We start from the raw sequence: 25,723 nt of genomic DNA on the forward strand, positions 1-25,723 counted from the left end.
CATTATTATTGAAAATCGCTCGAAGCAGTCTGTTGTTTTTATCATTTGCTGTGATCTTGTTCATATCGTGTCCTTTGGTAGACTAATCATTAAGTACATAAACGTTTGCCTCAGAGTTTACTCGAGTCTAGCGCATTAAGTTTAATGGTAGTTTCAGAGGCAATCGATAAATGATGATAGTTTTCCTTGATAGATTTTAAAGAGGACAGACATCTCATTTCTATTCCTACATTTATGCCTATTTTATTGTCAACTTCGATTCCAAATGCCTGCTTTCGAAACAATGATGTTTCTGAAGTAAACACGTTTTTAAAACCAATCGGAAAATGCAAAGTCATGGCTTGTTTACCGCCTATCATAATGCTAACACAATTGACATCAATTTGTTAAATCTACATAACTTTCATGCTTTTACGTTCCTTTTGAGTAAAAGACACGAGGGGACTTGCAAGAAGGTTCTGACGGAATAAGTGATCGTTATACCATTTTATAATTTTACTATTTTATATTTGTATCATTATTCCTTGAGTATCTTATGTGCCAATAGTTGTTCTTATGGGTAGATTCCATCTAAAATGTGTACACTTCCGCGCGAGTTTTCCAGGTTGGCATGTTTGCCTTTTTGTATTATTTACGCTGGTATCCTTTTAGCATTCAAAATAGCACGTGCCGCCACTATCAGCCTATTCTGTATAGCTACGTCGAAGACTTTCTCAAAGATGAATCATATTTACTCGATGAAACAGCTTCTACGGAAAAATGTGAACAAGCTGTAACTATCTGTCGCTTATGTATGTAATTGTAGTTACGCATAATAAATTGGCCACGATGTAGTGTGATTGGACTTTAATAGCATGTCATTTGTTTGCGTGAGTTTCGGCTTTTATTAGTAGTGTTTAGGTTTGAGTTATTGTAATTTCTACAAAATTGTGCGTGTGGAGTTTATAGTGATTCGTTTAATTTGGATCAAAATATTTATTATCTTGTAGGAGTGTTTACAAGTACTATTATTTTTCTTCTAGAGTTCTGGTTCTGAGTTTCTTGGGTCTTATAAACGATAGAGTACATATGTTAAATGCATAACAATATGTGTTAGGTTAGGTACGGTAGACCGCACATCAGTGGTAACTGTCATGCACCTTAACTCAATAGTAATAAGTGCGATTTTCCTATAAAACTGTTACCACTGACCTGAAGTTGACTGTACTAGATGCCGTTTCACGCGGTTTTTTAATCGGTTCGGGCAAAATGAAACAAAAACATTTTCCTCTTCGTAACAATGGTTAAATTAATTGTTAAAGAGTCTAAAATTATTACTTTAAACAAAATCTTTAATGATGACACATTTGACTTTACTAATATACAATGTAATCAGAAGACACTCTTAGCAAAACTACTCCCCAAGCACAATAACCAAATAACTATCAACCTGCTTACTCAAATGAAGTCTACTCTAGCAAGTGCATACAATTTCTACATTTCATCTGTGACCGCAGCATCCCAGTTGGTTCACAGATGCTTGAAGCCGCGACAAGTGCTATCCCTTTGTGGTTAGCCGCGGAACAAGTGCTATGGTCCATGAGCTACTGACCCACTCAGAATTATACCTTTGTAGGTGTATAAAAACCCGACTTACTCTTGGCCGGTTTTTAAATAAGAAAAACGTCACGTTTGTTGAAATTGTGTTGCTGGGGAGTTTGTTGCGCCACTTCTTCTTCCCAGCAAAAACACATAGGAAGTGGTGAAGGGTGGGCGTTTTGGGGGCTGTTTTATGTAAATTCCTGACGTGACGTCAAAAAGTGTTGTCTTGCAGCCAAGTTTGAATGAATGATTTTTAATGAATGTATATAATTAATGAATTATGTTCTTCTTCGGTTTGTTTGTGTATTGTTCTTTTCGGCATATTTTGTTATAGCAACAACAGAAATACATATTCCAGAAGCTGCCACGGTCATGACTTACAGTCTGCTGATAAATGAACAGACAGATGGACGGGCGAACAGCGAAGTTTTGGTAATAGTGTCATGTTTTACTCTTTGGGTAAGGCACGTTCAAAAATTGTCCTGATATCATAAAGACAGAAAAAGCTGAAAATGAATACTTCCAAGAAATTATTTGGAATATTTGGAAACTGTTTCCAATGCGTTTTGTACTTCGTCTAAGTTCGAAAAAGCACGTCATTAACCTAAATGTTTTTGTCAATATTGAAAAAGTAATTAGCCAAATGCAAAATCGCTTTTCAAAAGAATAGACTTATGTATTGTGACAAGGCACGCATTAATGCACCATTTTCTTTTGCCTGTCTTTGGCATGTGGTAATTAGTAAGTTCGACTAATGCGTTAACTATTAAGTGAAAGTATTGGAAATTTCCATTCCGAATACTCCGTATACTAATTCTGCTTAAGGGAAAATTATTTGGAAGGTAGCTTGTAATAATCAACAGTATGAACCAACTTAACTACCTTTTGCTTAAGGCATGTGTGGTAGCATTAATCTTCTGCTTTAAAGGTTTTGTTTTACATTCAACTTTCCGGTTGGTAATTACACATTCGCTAATGGGAATATAATTTAACAAGTTCGGAGCAATAGCTAGAGATCCAATAATAAAAATCTAACTATTCTGACTTTCAGGCAAGTCCCAAATTCTTACTATAAGAACTTCCTCTGTAAAATTTAGAATCCAAAGAAAATAGAAAGCTGAAAATAATTTTAAAACTCTAGAATCGCCGAAGAATCAATGAGAATGTCTATTAACTTCTTTTATCCATAAACTTAACAACAACAATATATGTTAGTAAGTATAGCTAAGTATTATACTTCATTATATTGTTAGCTAGCATGCCGAACAATTCATAATGTTAAAATAATATTATACTACCGCTTTTCCTAACAGATAGAAATTGTAGCACCTAAAAAGACCATTAGAGCATTCCTAACTTTTTTCTACCACCTCGGCTCATGCCACCGCCGTAACAACCTTACGGAACCAAATTACGCAATCAAATGTAATCCTTATTTCATACACAATAAGAATTATATCGACTGCAAATACATAGCCGGTGGACACGATGAAACGCCTGAAGGAAGTGTCAAGCGAATTTAAACTTTATTGTGCAAGGAATAAGAGTGAGGTAGTCGTTTGTATTTATAAGTCTATTTTGCTTTCACTATGGAATGCAAAATGCTTTCGAAATCACGTTTGCGATGAATTAATTCACAGATGGTCGAAGGAAAAAAATGAAAGTGGTAACTTGTGAAGAAAATGGTGATAATTCGATTATAGTTTTGGTAATAATGAGAACGGTACTATGTTTTAAAAAAGATGATGTAATTCTAAAGTAGGTCACAGTATTGTCCGGGGCTGCGGGATTGTTCGAAAGAGTTACCGCTGCCCTGGTACATAAAGGGCTTAAGAGCGTGTACGTCAACCGCGCGCCATTTGGCCTAAAATGGTACTTTTCAAACCACTGTTTCTCAGTAACTACTTATCCTATAACTATGTTATTTTTTAATAACGCAAGGTAATTTCACTGTCTATATAGTTAATTGAACATAAATTTCAATTTGTGTAGTTTAAATACTTAAAACCCCTATAACGTAACAGATGTTTTATAAAATTCCCGTTCAGCGTCTATTTCGAAGCTTAAATTCATGTGAAAACAGTGGCAAATCTAATCATATTTATTTTTTTACTCATAGACGAAATCCCCATGCCTATAGTTAGTTGAAAACATTTTTTGATTTAGGTCTCTATCTTTCAGAAAAAAATATTTTAACAATGTGAAAAATTGTGAATTTCAAATGCTTTTTTTACCTATCTATCTTACTTAATTTAATATAACAATTATTTACTATAATAATATAACTCTTTCTTTAAAACATAAACTTTATATTATAATTTAATCTCTCGTTTTATTTTTTATAAATTATTTAAAACTACTATAAAACGCTGCACGCGAGTCAACTCAAACCAGACCGCCGCAAGGCTTCACAGAGAGGACGTGTCGCTCCGTCACATCGCGTAGGGTGAATAACCTCTGCCGTGGATACCGAGAATAGAGTACATTTCAAGCGCGACCAACAAATCTTGATACATTACTATTTTATTTAAAGCTCAATTTTGAAGCATATTTTTTTATCGATTGAGTTGAAATTTTGTTTGAATGTTCAGTTTTAATGACAATGTATGATTCTATATCCAATATGGCGGTATACCCAAGATGGAGAAAAAAATGTTTTTAATGCATTCCTACGATATGGGTATCAAATGAAAGGGCTTGCTATGAATAACTCGAAAAAAAAAATGTGTCGCGAGTCTAAATCTAATATGGCGGACTCCTTAGGCTAGAAATCACTTATTGCAGATGTCTGTTACCAATCGAGCTATTTTTTTTTTTTTCATTTTGGATGCACCCAAATTTTGACTTTTGATCTCGAATAACTTTTGAAGCATATAGGATAGATAACTTAAAACTTTATTTGCAATGGTAAACCCAAGCTCTTCACCAATATTTGGCTTTCCGGCAATTGTTGTTATTTGACCACAATTTTTCGGTCTGGATGGACTGGACCATTCATATAAACAATCAATTTTTCAAATCGGTCCAGGCGTCTTTGAGAAATCGAGAACAATCACATTGAGAACAATCACAAAACAATCTAATTGAAACCTCCTCCTTTCTTTTTTTGAAATCGGTTAAAATGCAGAAACTCTTAACATTGACATTAATCATCAGTCGACTATTTAGTACTGTTGAAAATTGTATGTAATACAGAAAGTCCTCAAAACCAAGGTTTTCATAGGTGCCCGATTTTTTTGCAAAAGAGTGTAAGTATTAACGACTTATTTTCATGCTTTTATATTTTAGACATCCATACACTTACACTATTTTCCCGCTATTAACTATTTACTAAATAATATATTTTTTGTTCTACCAATTTCACTCGAAAGGATCAAAATGGTTTGTGTGACTATACGTGAAGTATGATAGGCACGCACACAGCCGCGACGCTAGTCTGCGCGGTTTTTTGCGTTGAATTACCTAAAGTTGACATCGCGCGCCGAGCGTACACGCTCTTAAGAAGGAATATGGTGGGTTTTGTTCAGTTAAAATCTCATCATCATTGTCATGTATTTATAATCCAGAAGAATTATTAATATTAGGTATTTCATGGTGGTTCAATTGACGATTTCTGACAAATAAATAATGATACAGTATACTTTATGTAGACAGCAGAATTGATAAAGAAAGGTAAGAAAGTTGAAAATTATTGCCAAGAATTTATCTTTAGAGATAAACTTTAATGACCTTGTGATAAAATCTTTAGGAATACAAAAATAACTCAGGTGAATGAACTGTAATTACCTACTGCCTGCATAATCATTGCAAATAATTAAAATACGAAAGTAATTCTGACTGTTTCGCTTATTTTTGACTTTTACCTACTGTAAAACCAGTAGGTAAAGATTTCTTCTGTAGATTTTTGAGAACTGGGAGAAAATTGGGTGATAATCTATATACATATAATAAATCTGTAAAAAAACTGTGTCTGTACATTGAATATATTAAAAAAATAATAATTGGGTGGGGTTTAGAAACAGTAATGGAGCACAAATCCAAAAAAAAAATTCTGTCTGTATGTCTGTATGTCTGTATGTCTGTATGTCTGTATGTCTGTATGTCTGTTTGTTTGTACACGCTAATCTTCGGAACTACTGAACCGATTTCAATGATTTTTTCTTTGTTGTGTCAGTATTAAGCCTGGTCAACATATAGGCTATAATTTATCTTCGAAACTTGAAGACCTGATGCAGAACACCAACAGACCAACAAAACTATAAGAGATACAAAAATGGTGCCATGGCAAAAATTGTTTCATATGATGAGCATTTTCAGCTGAGATAATAAATTTGAAGATCTGGAACACCTGATGTGGAACCCCAAGAGCCCAGCTTCTCTGTACCATATACAGGTATGACGTTTTAGCAAAAGTTGTTCAATTTGATAAGCACTTTCTATTGACTTATACAAATTGAAGATCTAAAACACCTGATGTGGAACTCCAGGGGCCCAGCTAGACTATAGCATATAGAGGTATGACGTTTTAGCAAAAGTTGTTCAATCTGATAAGCACTCTCTGTTGACGTATAAACATCGAAGATCTGGAACACCTGATGTGGAACTTCAAGAGCAATACTACACTTGAAATGTATAGAAATGAATGATATGAAATAGGTATGGTGAATCAAAAAAAGTAATTAGTCCGTCTTTTAGATAACCCTAAAATAATGGACACGTATTTTGTCATTTCTCTCTCACACAAACAAGACAATAACGAAGATATAACACGCTTGAATTTTGTGTTAAGTCACTCCTTAGTACAAATTTTACATACCTAGACGTGGCATTGCATTATATATATATCATTATTATTTTGTATGTCTCTTCCAGACCTCGGGACTACAGAATTCCGAATTTTCGGGAGGCAAACGTGACGCCGAAGCCAACATGCTGAAGCCCTTTCGAGACAACTTTAATGAAATGGTGACACAAAACCGAAGGACAATCCCCGGTGGACGTCGTTAAAAAAAAAAGTCAATCCCCGGTTCTGTGCTATACCATTGCTAACTGTGGATGAATACTACTGGGGCTATTGTGATGGGATGCTAATGGACTAGGAATGGGGAAACTACGGGAACTATGGCACCTGCCGATGACAATGTATTAGATACATGTAAAAATGGCAGGTGGAGACTAGGAGGGCAACAGGGACATGAGCGGCTGAAGTGTGAGGATACCTCGGCGGATTTCAAACGCAGATTACGCGCTCCCTGTGGGTCACTTACCACGAGGCACCTATCCTCCGAGCAGGGCTACTAACCCTGCTCTAGCGATTCCACTCTGGACGGTCAAGCCAAGCCAGAGGCGTGAGACCTACCCCCGTCATGGTTCACTCCGACCGGCCAGAGATGGGGGACAGTATACTCTCCCTGGAGAATTCAGTATATATTCCTCGCGGGGTCGCTACTCCCCGTCATCAGCCTCAAATGCCCTGCGGTGCTTATATCTCATTATTATTGTCGTTATTATCTCAAGTGCCTTTGTCCCAATTATGTTAGGGTCGACTTCCAGTCACGATGCAACTGAGTACCAGTGTTTTACAAGGAGCGACTGCCTATCTGACCTCCACAAACCGGTTAACCGCTCAACCCTACGCCCCTTGGTAAAACTGGTCAGATTTACTGGCTTCTGACTACCCATAATGACTGCCAAGAATTTTCAATGACAGCCGGAACCTACAGTTTAACATCCCCTCCAAATAACGGTCATTGGTATCCAAAATATACATACATAGAAAGTACATACGAACTTAGAAAAGTTGCATTGGCAGGTACTTGCCAGACCTGGAATCAAAGACGCACGCTCATACTTGAGAGATTGGTTCTCTACCCACTAAACCACCACAACTTCCACTAAGTCATCACGACTTTGTCGTCTCAGTAACATTTAATGTTTTTTTACGTAATAATACGTGTAATATTTTTGCCACACACAACATAAATGCGGACTAATTAGAATCACTACTTTTATCCCTATGGTCACGCCTATTGCGCTTCAGTTCTCAGCGTTTTGTTTAGTCTGCTGTGCTTTTGCCGTTGAAGTACAAAAATTAAATATATGGAACGTTTCTAATGGCTATGCGTATTCCGTTGTTTACAAGTCACCGGCCCTTAAAATTCAATATCAGACGATTCAGGTCTTTGATTTTACTAACCCCGTCGCTGGCATAAGGGACAGGATCCGCGTACGAAGTCGCGGTCAGAAGCTAGTCCTTCTAATATAGAAGAAGATAGGAATGATTTGATCCCTGCTAAGTTTTTACATAATCCCAAAAATGATCCAAAATGTCGAATTCAGAATGCTATATAACTTTATATCCTATCTAATTCTCCTGACCTTGAATTTGATCCAAATGTACACTTTGTTTCCAAAAACCATAATTTCCATGGTCGGTGGCACATGACATGTGTATGGGCAGCCCCCATAACCACATACATTGTCAGATCTGCCTCACAATGGGTAATTGCTCGTTTGTTTTTATTATAGACATGGTTTTATTATGTTGTATTGTTATTATTATTTATAATAGTTGAGTTCTTTATTTTGTTATTAAGTTGATGATCTAAGTGGTGGTTTTATCACTAATAACCAATCGTTTTTCAAAGCAAAACTTAATCTAGAATGAATTTATCTTCATTGCCATCTACTTATTAATATATCACATTTTCATTTAACTCTGTTATTTCAATCATAAATCTGTTCGTATTTTTATCTTTGTTTACTAGTCAAACCTCTTCATCATTTGCATTAAATATTTTATTTATTTATCTATCCTCAACTGATAACACTCACCTTCTTCTTTATTCATTTATTACTCACATATTTAGCACTAACTAATTAGCATTACAGATTAAAGTGAAGGCTAGTCTATTCAAGTTCAAGTTAGCCTTTATGCAATGTCATTGACACCGGCTCGAGTTAGACGGAAACAGAAAGTTCACAGATCTGAGATGATTTTACACTTTGCCTAGAAAATATTGCTTTGAAGAGTGTGACTAGAGAGCTGTTATTTGCTTTGCCTAATTTGTCCGTAGCTTGCACTTTGTCAATAATTATGGTATGTGTGCGATTTTCTGTATTTTTGTTTTCTTTGTATACGCTTTGATATGAAATACTCGTACAATGCACACAATAAATTCTAGCGAAGCAAAAACTGGAGTCAAAATCATTGAATCCTTTTCACCTTATGCCTTGTCGCGTGGTGACATAGAAGATGGTAGACCAGTCAGAAGTGGAGCTGTAATAAGATGTATCAAGATATCATTTCTTGAAAATCCTTATTGGAAACTTTACTTAAAATAATGCAAAGTCAAGAAATGTTGTCCAAGGTCAACAAGCACACACGCTGACACAGAAACACAAGATTTACTAATCACATTAAATAAAACATTGTCTTAATACCGTAACGAAAGTCCCATTGACCAGTCTAAGAACTAGAACATTTTCTTCATCACCAGAGTTCAATTTAGACTGGACGTTGACACAATATCGCGACAAGAATGGCTCATTGTTTGAATAAGCAAATGCGTTTTCACCGCCAACGTGGATTTCCTCAAGTCTCAATGATGTCTACAATATGTCTGTAGGTTACTTAGAGAAATCATTATTTATGTTTGTATCGTCATCCTGTTTTTCTTTGTTTATTGGCACATTATGCTCGTTCTTACAACTAATAATTATATTATTGAACCGATTTTCGTTCTACTGTTACTACTCAGTGGGATTTATTTATGCTTTCCGATAAGAAATATATTTTCACATGATTCAAGTTCAATAATTCAAAACATTTTGTCTTAAACTATTCAGCTATTTCAAGAGTTAATTTCGCCTTTATGTCAGTAAGGACTTCGTTTGGTACATAAGTGGCACGTGAATAAGTATTTTCTTCAATAAGTTCTGTGTCTTCATTAATCATCGTGAATCACCCGTCAATCATAATTTCTAATGTCATCGGTGTTATTATAATATTAAAAGTTGGTCGTGTCCTCTTAAGCAAAGTTGCATCCTGCTTCATCTTATTCACTATTAAGTGTGTTTACTAGGTATTTGCCGGAATTATCATAGTGTAATTTGGATTCTCATGCAAACTGCCATCATCATTCTCCTGCCCTTATCCCAGGGTTTTACTAGTAATCCTTTCTTTTATCATTGTCTTATGACTAACTGACTCATTGATTAATTCATCATTGAAAAATGTCTAAGTCTACATATTTCGAAGACATGAAAAATATTATTTTTCGAATAAATTCAAGTGTTGTAATTTGCAATCTTGCCAGACAGAATTATTTAAGGATTTATAATTGTAGTAACTTAAGATTATCTTATGTAAAAGTTTAAGTTGAATTAAAGTTAATTTATGACAGAAACTTGTTGCTGATTATGCAGCTGTCGTAATAAATTTTAAAGATAACTCCTGTCTTAAAAATAAACTGTACTAAATGATACCTCATTTAATCACCTCACTAAGAGAATTTTATGAGTTAGAAAATATTTTTTGCATTGATGAAATTTTAAATCTACACGATGCGCTTTAAAATAATCTGTTTACGTATAATGTCTGTGTAGACAGTCTTTATTTACATTTCAAATTACTACACCAAATTAGTAATGCTAAAGAAGATTTGCTTATTCTCCTTTCAATTATCAAGTATTCATTATATTCAGAATCCTAAATCCAAGTTATTATTAGACAAACATGTTTGAAACTGTCACTTGGAATTACACTACATTTGGTTACTAATTTCATTAATGGTACTCTCTCTCCTTCGATTAGAAATTTACTTTAAAGATACATATTGTGAATATTATAAAACACACTTACCGGGTTCATTATCCTCAATTTCATTTTCTTCTTCCAAGTACCTCCCTTTATCTTCATCCTTGTTTCCAGTGAGGTAGATAGTATTAGCTTCCTTACTATATTTGTTAATGTCCACACTATTTTTCTTGAAGCACACACCACTTGTCACTTCCACATCACCGTTCATACCCAGTCTATCATCCAGGTATGAATAAACATTTTTCTGCAAACAACTCACTGTAGGCTTAGCCGTACACTTATTTAAAATATTGTCCCATAAAACATTACCAGTCCTAAAAGTACCATTTTGATAAACGTCACTAAAATACCTTCCAGATAGACTTTCTATAATTTTCATTCGTTTCGAAAAATCGTCATTGTCACTGCACTGAATGTGTTTAACACTAAGTAATATTATAACTAGAAACTTTGCTATAGTATTGATTCCCATCTTGTGTTTGATCTTCTCTTCATAGCGTTCAAGCATTGTCAGATCATAACTGTTTTCTGTCTGTTTGTCACTGATAGGTTTATTTTGCGTACACGTTTGATCTGCTGGTATAACGGAGTTCGTCTACGCAAAGTGATTCCATTCTTCTAAAGTTTAGGGGATAGTAATTGTCGAAAGTCTGCCCATCAGTGTCTTGTTGACAGGTTTGAAAATAATCTGATTTGTTGATCTGCGTTTATCTCGTGCTTTAACTGTAACAGAAGAAATGATATGAGTTGACGGTCTGTGACTGAAATGTGGATTTTTGTAATGGATGCAGTATTATTTGGTTTGAACTTTACAAGTGATTAAATTGAATAATCTCCATCTTCACTGTAGTCATAAAAGTGAAAGATTTTGTTTATTAGGAAAAATACCAGAAACTACTGATCCAAAAATATCTCTAGTGAAAAGCAATTTTGCGGTCAGAAGGTAATTAAGTAATAAAGCAATTGTACATCAATTAATCTCCATCAAAACATAGATCGAGATCACTTAAATCGATTTGATACTTGAATTTATTTTCTTTCTTGAACATGTTAATAATATTAATGTATGCAAGTCAAGTCTTACTCAAGATTTGTATCATATCAAGTTAAAATTTCGTACTTTAAATTCACACAACATTTTGGAAAGCTGTTTCTCTGTATTAGTACTCAAGAGAAAGTTTGAAGTCTCAGGGAATATATGATTTTGTTCATCCCATTAAATTGGTCATGGCTTGTTAAGTAAGAGATGTATTGTTTTTGACACTAACGATATTACGATGGTTTCATGGTTTCTATAATATTATGGTTATCAAGTCATTGGAGCGACTAATATGTACTTTGAGTTATGTTGTATTATAATGAGCTGAATAAGAAAAAACAGCGTTTGTAAATTATCTTACATGAGTATGGTTCCTCTTCCTAGGTCAAAAACCTAGACAGTCGTAATGAATAACAAAACGTTTTTTATTTGTACTAGAAAAGCAGAAAGCATGTAAATTTCAAAACTGACCATACTCAAGAAAATAATGCAAATTAAAACTTAAATAAACTTAAACAACACGGCCACCGCAGACGAAGTAGACCCCGCAAAAGATGGCGCGACGACCTGGACGCCTACAACCCTAATTGGTGGGAGGTAAGATCGACAGGTGTGGAGACGAAGTAGGGAGGCTTTTGCTCAGCAGTGGGACAGTTCAGTATATAAAAAAGAAACTTAAATAGACTCACAATAAGAACAATCTTTGCTGATATTACAAAAAAGAACACAGTGAGTCTTTCACAATAAAATATAGAAACAGATATTGATGAAACACGGCAAGAAAATAGACTAAAATTTAAGACTGGACATGCGAAAGCTAAAAGTGTGTATAAGAGAAACCATAGAAAAACTTGCAGGGATAGTAAACAGAGTGCATATAAACAAAAGAGCCTAAGCAAATGAAGCCAAATGTGACGTAGAAGAACTTCAAGAAACTATATTAGCACCAGAAGGTCACTAGTACATTGATAAAACGATGTCCGGCATATAATTTGATATCCCTTTAGCTGTAAACTAGAATTACTAGTTCCTACAAGGTATTGAAACAGGCTGAGGGGAATGAGACTTCTGTCCATAAAAGTAAAGTACAAGACCGGGGAAGATGTTTGGGTGGATGCGGCATTTTGATGACAACTAGCTTTGTATAAAAAGAGAGTACTTAGAAATTGGTGGTATAAAGAAGCAATTTCGGCAATCCTTACGATTGAAGTACGCTGTTGATAAATAAGATAAATAAGAGAGAATACACGGAAGATTTGATAAGCATTCTGATACAGCAAAATTAAACTCTAGTAAAATAGCAACATCAACATAGATCTAGAGTTCTATAGCCATTTACAACAAGCCAAAGGCTAAGAAATCTCTCAATCTTTTTAGCGGTCATTCGCTAACTGGACAAGCTTATCTAGTAATTTGCACGCGTATTCCAACAAATTACATAGCATTATCTCGATGATTTGATTAGCTTCATAGATTGTAATAAAAAAGTATTTTAGATTCAGATTATTGTCTCACGCCAATTTGTATTTTTTTCTTGCCCCGAATGCCTCGTTGGTATAGTGGTCGCGCCTCGTGACTTCTACTATTTGTTATACACCCGTGCTCCAGAGAGCACGTAAATATAGGTCCAGCGCCTGACCTGTCAGATTGTCTTTATATTGATTGGCTATGAGAGATGTGTCTGTGCACTATAATATATTATGTCCTGCCAGCTGATCTCGTAAGAGAGAATAAGCGCCATTGCTGTCAAGCTCAGTCATTTCGGTTCATATTCGGATAGATGATGGTGAATAAACGTTTAGGCATCCCATTGCTAAACAAGAGACTAGAATAGAATGGACAGGTGAAAACCACACTATTAATACTCAGTTAATTCTGCTAATCTAATTACTTAAGCAAAATAATAATTAGACCAGAACCGAATCTAATGAAAATGCAATTAATTTTACCGTAGATCTCTTCAACATAGGAAAAAGTATGGCTTTTTCTTTGTTTGTTCCATAACAGTTTATAATTTATAACCATGTATGTTCATGGTTTAAACTAGACAAGAGCTGTTGTAATGTAAGCACGTGTTAAAGCTATTGAAGTGTGAAGAACATCATCATTTGCTTATGTTTAAGCTCATTCAATTATTTCAGCCTATCTATGACTTTATTAAGTTGATAGACATCAATCTAAAGTATTTGTTGCAAAGAATTTTGAATATCACTGCAATTAACTTTTTCAAAATCAAATGGATTTAGTTTACCTCCTATGGTTTCTATAGAGATACCTAGTACTGTTAATTTATTACTAACCAGATCTTCCGAATGCATGATAATCAAATAATTATCATATAATTATTCCACTTGATCTACTATTTAATCTTCATTAAACACATGATCTACAACTGCATCATAATTATAATTCTTGTCTTGCAACACTGTTGAGCAATCTTTTGGCCCGGAACTAGCATTGCCACTCCTAAATTCAAACCACGTTCAACCTCTTTAACTACGAACGTCATGACTACTAATTAAACCATTGATGTCAAACCAATGGGGGTTTCCACTATCTTATGGTTAAGGAGGAGAAAGTAAAATTTTGTTTGCTATGGAAAAGTTTCGGAAGTTAAAGCCAGAATGCAGTTGTGTGCGTGTTTCAGATTCATAGTGGATAAAGTTTGAATTGGTTTTTGATACCTTTTTTGGTATGATACACGTAAGTTTATGGGTTTACGATGGTTATGATAACAATATACAATGAATTGTGTAAGGCAGTGGGAAGTCATTTTGAATAAAAAAATATGAGGGCATGCAATTTATTTGCATTTTTCAGAAACCTTTGTCGAAAAAGTGAAAACTCATGAATGGTCATTTCAGTCGCTCATTATTCAAAAAACAAAATATAACTTTGAAAGTAAACTTAATAATACATGGTGATTTAAAGATAAAAATCACACTGTAAAAGACGTTTATGTACTTAATTTTGCAGTGAATTGCGAAAGAGATCATATGTAGTTAATTCTACCACAACAAACCAAAGAATATCCGTAGCTCCCAGCTTCATACATGCGTGAAGGAAAATTATCTACAAACTGGTTGCCATATGGCCAACAGACACACTTTTAAAAAGAATTGCACCGGTTCTCCCTTCTGATAAGTATAAGGACTTGTTAGTCATATTTTGTAGGATTCATGTGAACTTCAAGCACGTTGATGATGATCTTTAAGTGATATTTATATGAATTTATAAAATTGGCTTTCAAACTTAGAAACTTCTGCAGCGTGCTTTTTAATAGCATGTGTTTTGTGTATCAAGAACGACTTCATATTTTGCCAGATATCTTTCAGGCCGGGGAAAAAGAGCTAACGTCTTAGTTCCATCACTTCAATGAATCTCTCTATACCTTAAATCAATTTACAATCAATATCATCTACTCTAAAGTTACAGATACTTTGGAGGTACAAATTAAAATCAGATTACTTCCAAAAATCAGAAATTATTCACGGAATCACAAATCAACAGCGACGGACTCCCCCTTATTTCACAGCTGTCATCCGTTCCGCTTTCGACGCGTGCGCACGTCCAAAGATTTACGTATTTCTGGATGACGCGTGAGTGATCTATTGATATGTTCTGCTCTGATTGATGTGTAATTATTATTATGTGCATAATTTCTTGTTAAGTATGTTAAATTGTGTGGTCTTTTTAATTTTGGAAGAGTGGTTTCTGACGGTCACTTTCATTTTACTTTTGTTATTTTGGGATCATTATTTGTTTTTCTTTATTGTTTTATTATGTTTATTCGTGTTATGGCAGGTTTCTGAGTACTATTGCTGTTCCCGACCCTAATTTATTAAGAACAGGTCAAGCAGATGACGAATGATATCTCTATATTTATCTTATCATCACCACTGAAGACACACATGAGAAATAAAACCCCCATCATTTAAACGTACTAGCACAAATAACTTAGCACCTGTATCAATGGAAATATACTGACCATTGACCATTCACAAAACTAAGCGAAGTCCAATACCCATGTGCACTTTAACTTTCACTAGGAAAGTTAGTACACAAACATTCATTAGTTTGTGTGTTTTGTCATTATCACCAAACTCTGGTTCTGAAGTATTTGTAGGTCAAATCCTGGTTTTGATTTGTTTGACTTTGATTTTGTCTATTTCATTATTGTCTACTTCTTATAAATCAATTATTGTTTTGAATTTTCTTTTATATTTATTAAAGGCTTTAATACTAGTTTCTAAACACTTTTATCGGTGGTTTAACGTGGTATTCAGTTTAGTCTGAAGCGCTTACATACCAAGTGATTTAAATACATTTTTGAGCTGATTTGGTAAACAGATACTCTTAAGAAATAGAGTATCTGTATCAAAATCTAAATCGGTTTCGTAGTTTTGGTTTGCCATGTCCTGTCTATGTCAAAACTCTAGAAAGGACGTAGGCTACTTTTTATCTGGCTGCAGGAGGTACCTACGGAGAAACCACAGGAAACTTCTTCTTAATACAAATTTTATTAGTGTCACTAAACTGTGATGAAATTTTCATAAAGTTTGGTGAAATAATGCGTGAAATAATGTTATGCATAGTTTAATGCAATTCGGTTTGTTCAATTTTGACAAGAGTTGATTGACCGTGACCCACCGTGATCATTTTTTAAGGTAACTCTTTTAATTAACTACATGAGCAGTGTCTTATTGAAAGTCGATTTTAATCGTTATTTTATTGACGTGGTTGTTTCTTAACTACATAGTTAACATAAGAACACTGTAATTGAAGCAAGTGCAGGCGTCGGTGTTATCAAAGAAACCTAGTAATTTATCGTTTTTCACTTTTCTTCATTAGTTTAAGCTTGAAAGTAAAAGCGTCTAGTAGCAGCTTATTATTCAGATCATCTACTTTCTTAGAAGTAAACACATGAGAATCTGATGGGATACTGATAGCTTCTGTCGTTATTAAGTATTATAAAACAAAGTTCATGACCGCTGGTTATTTGCATGCTATTTAAAGTACGCGGTTTTTCCCACATTGTTTTATGTTGGCTTGAGGGATTTCCATATCTGCAATGTTGATTTTTACTCGTATGAAGGCTGTTTAACAATTTTCTTGATAACTATTGTTATTTATTCGAGCTTAGTGTTATATAGTTTCCTCTTTTCAAATAATTTATTAACACTTTACCATTCAATAGTAAAGTTGTTACATCATACCATTTATGTTCTTAAATTCGTTTTCAATACTGGACTGTATTGAAAACGAATTCGTATTCTATATTCAAAGACGACATTTGTTATGTGTTTTCAATGTTAAATACTTGAGATTTTTTACACGCTTAGAGGTGTACATATATACATATTTTACGTCATTCAGTTACATTGTTTCAATATTATCACTTAGCGTGTTACAGACCTCACACCTCACGAGAAAGTTATTACCCAATAGCTTTGAAATCGTTACGTTGCCTTATGAATCGAAAACGAACGAATACGAAAAAAAACAAAGTCCAAGGTCCCTGCGAAAGTTAAAGAAAGTTGGGTCCAATAAATGATATAAAGTATGTAGTGTATAAGGATTGAAAATAACGTGTATCGAGTCAAGGCCTTAAAGTAATAAATTGAACGTTGAATCTTCAGAAAAAAAAGATTGTCCAATATTTATTTTATTTTAGTCAGGTAAAGTGTCACTGGAGAAAGTTGTTTAACATGTTATATTTATAAATGTATGAAGTAATTGTTACGCAGTGTCTACATCATTCAATAAATTATATGAATACATGAAATATCTTAGGTAAATATAAATAAATAACTCATAAATTATTCATCAGGAAATTGATATTAGAAGAGAAAGCAGACTTTGAGAAATTTTTCCAATATCTGTCAATTTTACAAGCGACAACTTGTTCGAAAGAGTTACCAAGGCGTGGAGATACACAGGGCTTCAAAAAGAACATCGCTAGGTTCAAGCATTTGTATTAAATAAATAAAGAAATAATTATGAACCCTGTCGGGCACAGTATATAATAATAGTAGGAGAAGAGTATCTCAAGAATATGAAAACATTGTCATACTTTAAACCAAGAATTTTACTAACCAAGTAAACAAAAGTCCAACGGTTAATACGAAACCAGTTGAACGAATATCAGATAACGGGTTACAGCATAACTCAGTGAAAGTATCCAAAACGGTTTAGTGAACAAATGAAAATAAGAGTAATATTTATAGTAAGACAGATTTCGATGATAAAAATTTACGCAATGTAGTGCTTAAAGTTACTGCTATAAAGGATGATAATGATGATGACACTAAAAAAGCTAACGTATGTCCTTTTGATTCTATTTACTTATGGGAATACATGTCAACTTATGAACGGTGACAGAGAGGAGTACAAAAAGCTGACTTCAGGAATGAAGAGGAGCCAAAAGAAGAAGAAGGACTCATTGAAACGTGACTTTTTTTGAAAGGTAGATTATCTCCTGGTGTTATTCAAAAGGAAATACCATCCCTGCCAACAATGAGGGACAAGCCTTACGCCTCTCATCAAACACAACTGCCTACAGCTAGTGAAGGTGAAACCAGCTTTAAATCGTAATGCATTGATATGTTAAAGGGCTTTTGTGCTTACACAAGTTGGTCATCAATGTGATAGTAATCATATAGAACAGGATATGTAGTTATGTATTTGAAGAATGATGTTCCAACTTGAAAGGCGCAGGACAAGGCAAACACTATATTGTTAAGTATAAATATGTAATGTAATGCATGAGTATCAGTGATGTGAAAGTAGCTCGTTGCAAATGAAATACAAACAGATTCAGACATTCTGAAGTGGATTCCAATAAAACTAATAGGTTTGTTTGTAACCACAAAATACAGTAGATTTTGATTAAAACCGATGACTTTGTATAATAACAGTTATAAAATATAGATAAAAACAAATCTTCTAGATTCTCTTTGGATCTTTTCATTTTCAAATCTGCAATTTGAATTAGTGAAACCAGTATGTTTCTTAGAGATTATTTGAAAATAATGATATTCTTAAACTTAATTTATTTTTTTATGCGTATGAGTTTCCACTTTGTAGTTTTGTATGCCATGGTATAATTATAATGAATTAACCTTAACTGTTAATTGTTTTACATTGTTACACTTTTTATGTCATAAATTGAAGAATGTGGGTCAGAACGCAATCTTTTTACAAATTATATGGACAGACCAACAGCAAGGTCTTAGAAATAGAGTCCCGTTTTAACCTTTGAAAACAAAACCCAAAAATTGAAAGTGTTTTTGAGGCCTAGTTTCTAAGGGAAACTTCTCTTCTTAAAGATTTCATTAATTAATTATCTTCACGGAAAATCCATTGATTAGGCTTAACTTTCTCTCCAAAACGTGCTTGAAGACAATAAATCACATTCCATTGATGAATAATATTCTATTATGAAGGAAAGTCGTGGATTTGAAAACAAAAGAAATTACGACACTGGTCACAAAAGACTGTTTAAATACTTGTTGACTTTGGAGTTCCTAATAGATATTAGAAAAGAGTCAGGGACTCTAAAGAGCGGGGCTGCGGGTTGTTCGAAAGAGATACCGCGGCCCTGGTACATAAAAGGCCTATGACGGAACACGACGGTTTTTAGTCAGTAAGAGTTTGACACTCCCTCACCGCTGCTAACCCACAGCGGGAGGGGTCATTTGATGATTTTTGACGTCGGAAAAAAAAGGTACTCTAAAGAGTATTGAGTCATCCTTGTTCACGGTATAGGCATGCCTTGTGACGACACTGAATCGTTGGCATTATTATTTCAACTCGAGATGCAATTGATCGTCAATTGCAGATTCTGATGGCATATCTTAATATGGAACAATGTAAAGAAGCTTGCGACAGCGATTCTACCTGCGTTCCGTGGAAACTACTTCGCGTACCAGAATATAAAGTAGCCAATTTTCAATAACTAAGTCAGATATAACTGAAATTAGTACTTTATAATATTAGTATACATAAATACAAGCTTGTTAGTATGCGTTTGAGTTTTTAAAGCACAAGATAAATAACAGAAGAATATGGTGGGACGTGTAAACTTATGCCTAGACGTGGAAATATGCAGATCTCACTTTTAAAAGGGTGTGGTTTAAACGGTCCTATTTCGAAAACCATCCAAAATGCAACCTTATACCTCCACTTTTAAAGTCGACTGTCCCATAAATAACAGTTTCACTTATATCCTGATAAGGGCGAATTTTTGGACACTTTCTCCAAAACCGGTAACGTAACTTAAACCATATGGTTATGTCCGAAGTCCGAAGTCAAAAATATCAAGGTCGGACTTTCCATAATATTTTATTAAAGATGGTCAACAGGTTTTCTGACACATGACAGGTTGAATAAAATTCTATCTTTTTGTGTGTGGGCCTACAATTGAACATTGATAAGTCTATGTTTACAACTGGGTAATATTTTATTGGTGATTTTTTTTCGATTAATTTTTGCTTGACGATGATATCTTGTTTCGTAGTGTCGAAATATTTTTTAGGGTTTTTAGAAAAGGAATGCCTAAGGGGAGTAAGTATATGTATAAGATATAAGGCCAAGCATTTCTTGTACTTATAATAATTAATTCACGTAGTAACCATAACGTTGGCTTTGCTCGATGCCTTGGATCCTTTTCAAGTTGGCTTAGAAAATAATGTAATTCATAAACTGACCTATTCGAGTTAGGGTTTCCTGAAAGTCTGCATTTTACCACCCACGTCCATAAGATAAACTGGAATAATGTAAACCGGTCGGAACAAACTTTTTTGATTTTTTCGGTGACACCATTTTCAAATGCTAGTTTTCTAACTGTGGGAAAATATTATAATGAATATTTATACTCAGACTTGTAAAATCTGAGTGCGTTTGTAGGTTAATAGTAAACGAAGAGAAGTTAGCATAAAGCCGGCAGTTAAAAGCAAACAAAAATTTAAATATTTGGTTAAAGAAAGGCTTGACCGATTGAACTTTATAGTTCTTCAGACATCTTCGTTAAGTTACGCTTTTCACGGCCATTGTTAAAATCATCTTTTATGAAGCATTTTAAAATATGGGTTTTACCCTAACCACATACTGCGGACTAAACAATTAGCTGACAGTTGACCCGATGTATGGTAAAAAAAATCTTGATTCCAATCAATGATTTCTTTCGGTCTGATACCGGTTAAATGCCTGATCTTTGTAATGTGCGATCTACTGTTCATTTTATACTGATTTATGCGCACAAACAAACTTATCGGTCGACGAAAAGTTTGTAGTATGCAGAAGCTCTAAACCTTAATTTTGCGGCAAAAAGAGCACATAAATTCACTCGCACTTGGATTTAACCCTGCTTGTACTAAGCCATGTAGGTTTGCCAGAATTGCAAAACAAGTTCAAAATTCTATTGTCACTATTCAGCCTAAAAATTCGACATTCTAGACCAAATTTCGGTACATACCATGACATTAAAAAAAATGCCGGTTATTTTCAAACACTAGGTATATTAATTTATACCGGTATCTTACGGATGCGTGTTTAAACAATGTCGCACGCATTAGCACACTTTTACCGACTGCGACGAAGTGACGTATGGTTCGACAAGGTGGGTATCACGTGGCTTAATCACTGGCATAACTACCTATACAAATTTTTGGGTCATCACTTCTATTAAAAATGCTAATCGGATTAACATGCCGTTTCCAAAAGTTTCAAAATTTAAATATTTTAACGTTTTACACATTAGTAGGTTAAAGAGGAGTATTGTGATAATGAGAAAAGAAGGCTTAGAAAATATTTTAATAGGAGTACCTATAGTTAGTGCCTATTTTTACATAATCAGGAAATATGTAGATATAATCATCATTGACCGACTTTTTATGGTAGTAGTCATTCGTTGATGTCTTTTGTACATACATATTTGAAATATCTTGCAATCGTGCTGAAAGTCTTAAGGCGCGTACACACGTACGAACACGAACATAGCGAACACAAACACCAGACCCGAACATTTGGTTCGTACGTATGGACGGCATATTCGAACACGAACGCAAACATAGTTCGAGTCGAGTTCGCGAACAACAGTCGTGAACTCTATCTTAGTAGCTATGACGGCGCCGTTGGAAGTGGTCGATTGTGAAGTTATTAAAGCGCTTCGAACACCGTCCATACAGAACACACTACAAGGATCGCCGCGAACATGTTTGACGAACAGAGTGTTCGATGTTCGATAGTGGTGCGAACCAAGTTGTTGCATATCATGTAACGCAACAAATTTGTTCGTACGTGCGTACGCGGCTTTAGAATTGAGAATTCGAGTCAATTGCTTATGGACAGTAATGTTTGATTTATGCTAAGAGAAAATTATTTATTTGTGCTATTGCCAAGCTCAACTTTTCTTGAAAAAATTGTTTACTATTAAAATTGGACGAAATTTAAAATACATAAAAATTATATATAAGAAAATTGACGTTTATAGCAAAAGTGAACTTGTAAAATCCGACCAAAGAGTGGGTCAAGTCAATATTTAAAATAAACTAGAGGTACATGCTAGTGAGGCTTTCATGCAACAACAATGGGAGAAAATTAGCAATAAATTATTCAAATATTTAGAAAACCAATACATATTCATATTTACAACCCTATCCTGTGAGTGAGTGAACCATTGTTTGCTAATGACGTTCGACAATGAACCATAAGTTGTCAGCTTAAGGTGCAAATTATTAATGACAATGTCTTAATCAATGACATGAATGTTGAAAGTCAAATTGGGAATGTTGGAAAATGTAATTAGGGCAAGTCTACATTATGTTAAAGAACTTGCTAAATTTGAGAGTATTTCTAAAATCTTTCAGATTTGAAAAGGAGATGGTCATAGGAATCAGAAGTTAAAAGGATTAACAATATCCATTTGTGACTTCAATTGGTTTGGAGACATTGTTGAAGATGAAGAAAGTATGCAAGAAGTCTTTACTCTATGCGAAAGATAAGAAAAAGTTAGTAAAGTTGCAACTTCTTCGTCTTTCACACCTGAAATTCAAACGTAAGATGACTAGACTAGGAATGCAAGTGTACATGCGAAGGAAAGTTGCTTCGACAGAGAAAAGATATCATAATTGGATGTACCTAATGAAGTATGGCGTGAAGTTATGCAGCATTTCCAGATGAACGAATCTTTGTTATTGTAGTTTTTGCAACAGTGGAAGTGGCAATAAGAATAGATGGTCATGGTAATCTGATGGTTGATGATGATTTAATACTAATAGATGGATACAATAATGATGAGGGTGTGATTGTGAAAGGTAATTAACAGTTCGGATGACTGACTAGGGTGTGATACCGTAAAAGGAAATAGACATTTTCATACATAATGATCTTGATGAAGGAGCTTCAGAAACAGATCATATTGATGTTGAATTGACTCAAATATACATTACAGTCAAAAAGTAAAATATCATTAGAAATGTCATTTCGAAACGTATGAGTATTGCTCATAAAATATTCAGCTAGTGAGAGTGAGAGGGTGCATCAAGTTATTCTTCTTTCGCGACCCATTTTATACTCCATTGATAAATCTCAGTAATGTCCCTGACCACGATCAAGGCCGCACCTGCTAAAGTTCCGGATAGCTAATAAATAGAAAGTGAAGATGACTCGATATGGTAACATACGTCATCTCTAAAATGTAATGCATGCATGCAGTCACGTAACGGTAGATGGACATAAGAATAATGTGAAATAATACGATAATAATAACTTTCAGCCTGATGCAATAAAGTCAGTAATTACTGATATAACTTATGAAGCGAAGACTGGTGATCATTATTAGCATGTTGATGAGAAAACAAACAAGACAAGTGTAGAAAGTCTGGTTGAAGGAAGTTTCGGTGACTAAATTCCGGTGAATGCGGATGAAATTAAACTGGTTGTGGTGGCCATGCTTGAGGTAGGCTCATGTCTAGTAGAAGACCTATAATGAGCGTCTGATGAAGATAAACAAGGAGTACACGAAGAAGTAAGAAAGAAAAAATATTAGTTAGAAGAGGGGGTCATAGCTGAAGCGATTGATTCAATTGCATAAATCATGACAAAGTTAGGTCAAAGAACTGCACATGTTGATATCAAGTTTGTCAATTTTAGTCGAAATACCGTTGAATTCACAGACAAAAGTGTCAAACACCCAGACTGGACACATAAAACGAAAAACAAAACAACACAGCCAGCAACTTTCCAATAAAAAAACAAGAAAGAATCGCCAGCAGACTCAAAATGAAGCTAAAAATGATGGAGATAATTATAATAAAATTAAGGCTAATTTACCTGAATCCCATAATTATGAATCCGTAACACTAAACAGTCACGTTTACGTTAATGTTTACGATTGTAACAGGGTCATGTGGGCCAGAAAAGCGCGCGAACCGTCGGCTATCGCTTGGCTTACTAAATTCATCTCGGCTGAACGTGAGTGGGAGAAATTGGTGAGTCTCTTTCGCACTGAGGGATAGTGATGGGCGGTGGTCGATGTGCGAAAACTTTCATTGATAGTTGTTTGTATGGGGTCTGAAATATTGTGATAATAACAAAATTATTTTCCTGTAAGATAGGTTGGAGAATATTGACCGCTATATTCCCGTCATTAAAACTATTTCAGTTTACCAAAATTATATATTATACATAAAATACTTAGGGCTTAATAGATATAATTTAGAAAAAAAATAATAATTAAAGGTAATAGGAAGGTAGTGAATTAAATAGGTTACTATTTATAATGTAAAATTATTAAAAATATGCAAAAACTGGCATAAGGCATCCAGCTTGCAAATTCTGATGTGGTTAAGATACATTTTATACCTCGTTATAAGTTTTTAGAGAATTAAAAGTGTTTTTGTTTAGAAATATACAAACTTAAACCAAGTTGTGTCTATCACTAAAATAATTTAAAATAATGACTCATCGACATCGACATAAGTAACAACACTACAAACGTCAAACCTCGTCCCAAGAGCAAGGTGAAGATGTGGGTCTTTGACCGTATGCAGTGGCCGATTGCAAACGGCTGACTCTACCGACTCGTTAGACGTGGGCTAACCTTTAGTTAGGAGTATAAAGCTGCCATGATTATAAGATATTGTTTCCTATTAATTAATCCAATCTCGGCAACTTTGCTATGGAGATAGTTGGAACTCAGGAGATAAATGCTACCCTTTGTGAACCAGATATACTCAATTTCTTCTTAACATGGTTGAATCTGCGGGAAGCTGTTACTACTTAAATAAACTTTAGGACCTAATTTACCAAATACTACCTAACCACTCCTTAATATTAAGAAGTCTTTGAAAAAGGGTTAATGGTAGGTTTAGTTTGAGGCAAACTTAAGGATTAAACGAGACACGTATTGTACTTTAACGGTCAACTTCAAAAAATCTGCCGATGACGGGAATCCCCCTACATTTTTAAGACTATCTGATGTATACAAAATCAAAACCAAGATTAACCACGGTGCAGTCATACCCCGTTGCTTTCGAAAGCGACAGCCGCGCCGGGTGCCGTCGTCTTAATCGCTCATTGCATACAAATCACTGCTAACTTTAACACTAATTGTGTTAGTTTGTTCAAGTGTCTGTTGATTGTATTGTATTATTTGTGGTACCTATAGTTCGGCCGCTCAGAGAATGCGTTTCTGACACATCGCGATTGAACTGACGACGTAACTTTGTAATGGCGTTGCAGTACGATAAAAATATTTTTGCTGGTTGTTTATCGTTTTAACAATTGTTGAGCATTAAAACAACATTATTATATCAATAATAATCAATGAATGTTGTAATTTTGTGCCAAATTGAGTGTCAAATAACTTGGTAAACAATATTTTTCTAAATCTATACTGCGCTATTACAAGGTTATGTCAGCGCTTTATATTTGTAGTGCTGTGCTAAAAATAACAGGCAAGTATCGTAATCTGTTCTGGTTGATGGTTCTTATACAGTTATACTTATAATATAAAATAATACGTTTTGTTTTTCTTTTTAAGAATTTGAAAATAATGGACTATAGGATAACTTTTATGAAATATAAAAATAAAACTATGATCAAACTGAACGCGCGAAAGAAAGTAGCATTTTTATATTTAGGTTGAAAATGGTAACCCCAAATGGCATCATGGGCCGTCATTTTGTGACGCTAAATAGTCGTTTGTTGTCGTTTCGTGATCTAAGACTAAGTGCCCTGCCTCATTAGGACGCCAATGGCGACGTCGCCGGCTACGTATC

The 25,723-nt window shown here is 34.5% G+C and overlaps 1 protein-coding gene across 1 annotated transcript in view; it reads right to left on the reverse strand.

The window, feature by feature from the left end:
- Positions 1-23,910, reverse strand: part of LOC110375956 (uncharacterized) — a 37,020-nt gene extending 13,110 nt beyond the window's left edge. Inside the window, exons 1-2 of the mRNA XM_021334263.3 lie at positions 23,775-23,910; positions 10,445-11,125 (exon numbers count right to left, since the gene is read on the reverse strand). Of these exons, the coding sequence (XP_021189938.3) occupies positions 10,445-10,910 (466 nt within the window). The 5' untranslated portion in view covers positions 10,911-11,125; positions 23,775-23,910. The remainder of the gene's footprint in view (positions 1-10,444; positions 11,126-23,774) is intronic.
- Between the last annotated feature and the right edge of the window lie 1,813 nt (positions 23,911-25,723).

Source organism: Helicoverpa armigera, chromosome 21 (assembly GCF_030705265.1).
Source record: "Helicoverpa armigera isolate CAAS_96S chromosome 21, ASM3070526v1, whole genome shotgun sequence".
In the NCBI taxonomy this organism is placed as follows: Eukaryota; Metazoa; Arthropoda; class Insecta; order Lepidoptera; family Noctuidae; genus Helicoverpa; species Helicoverpa armigera.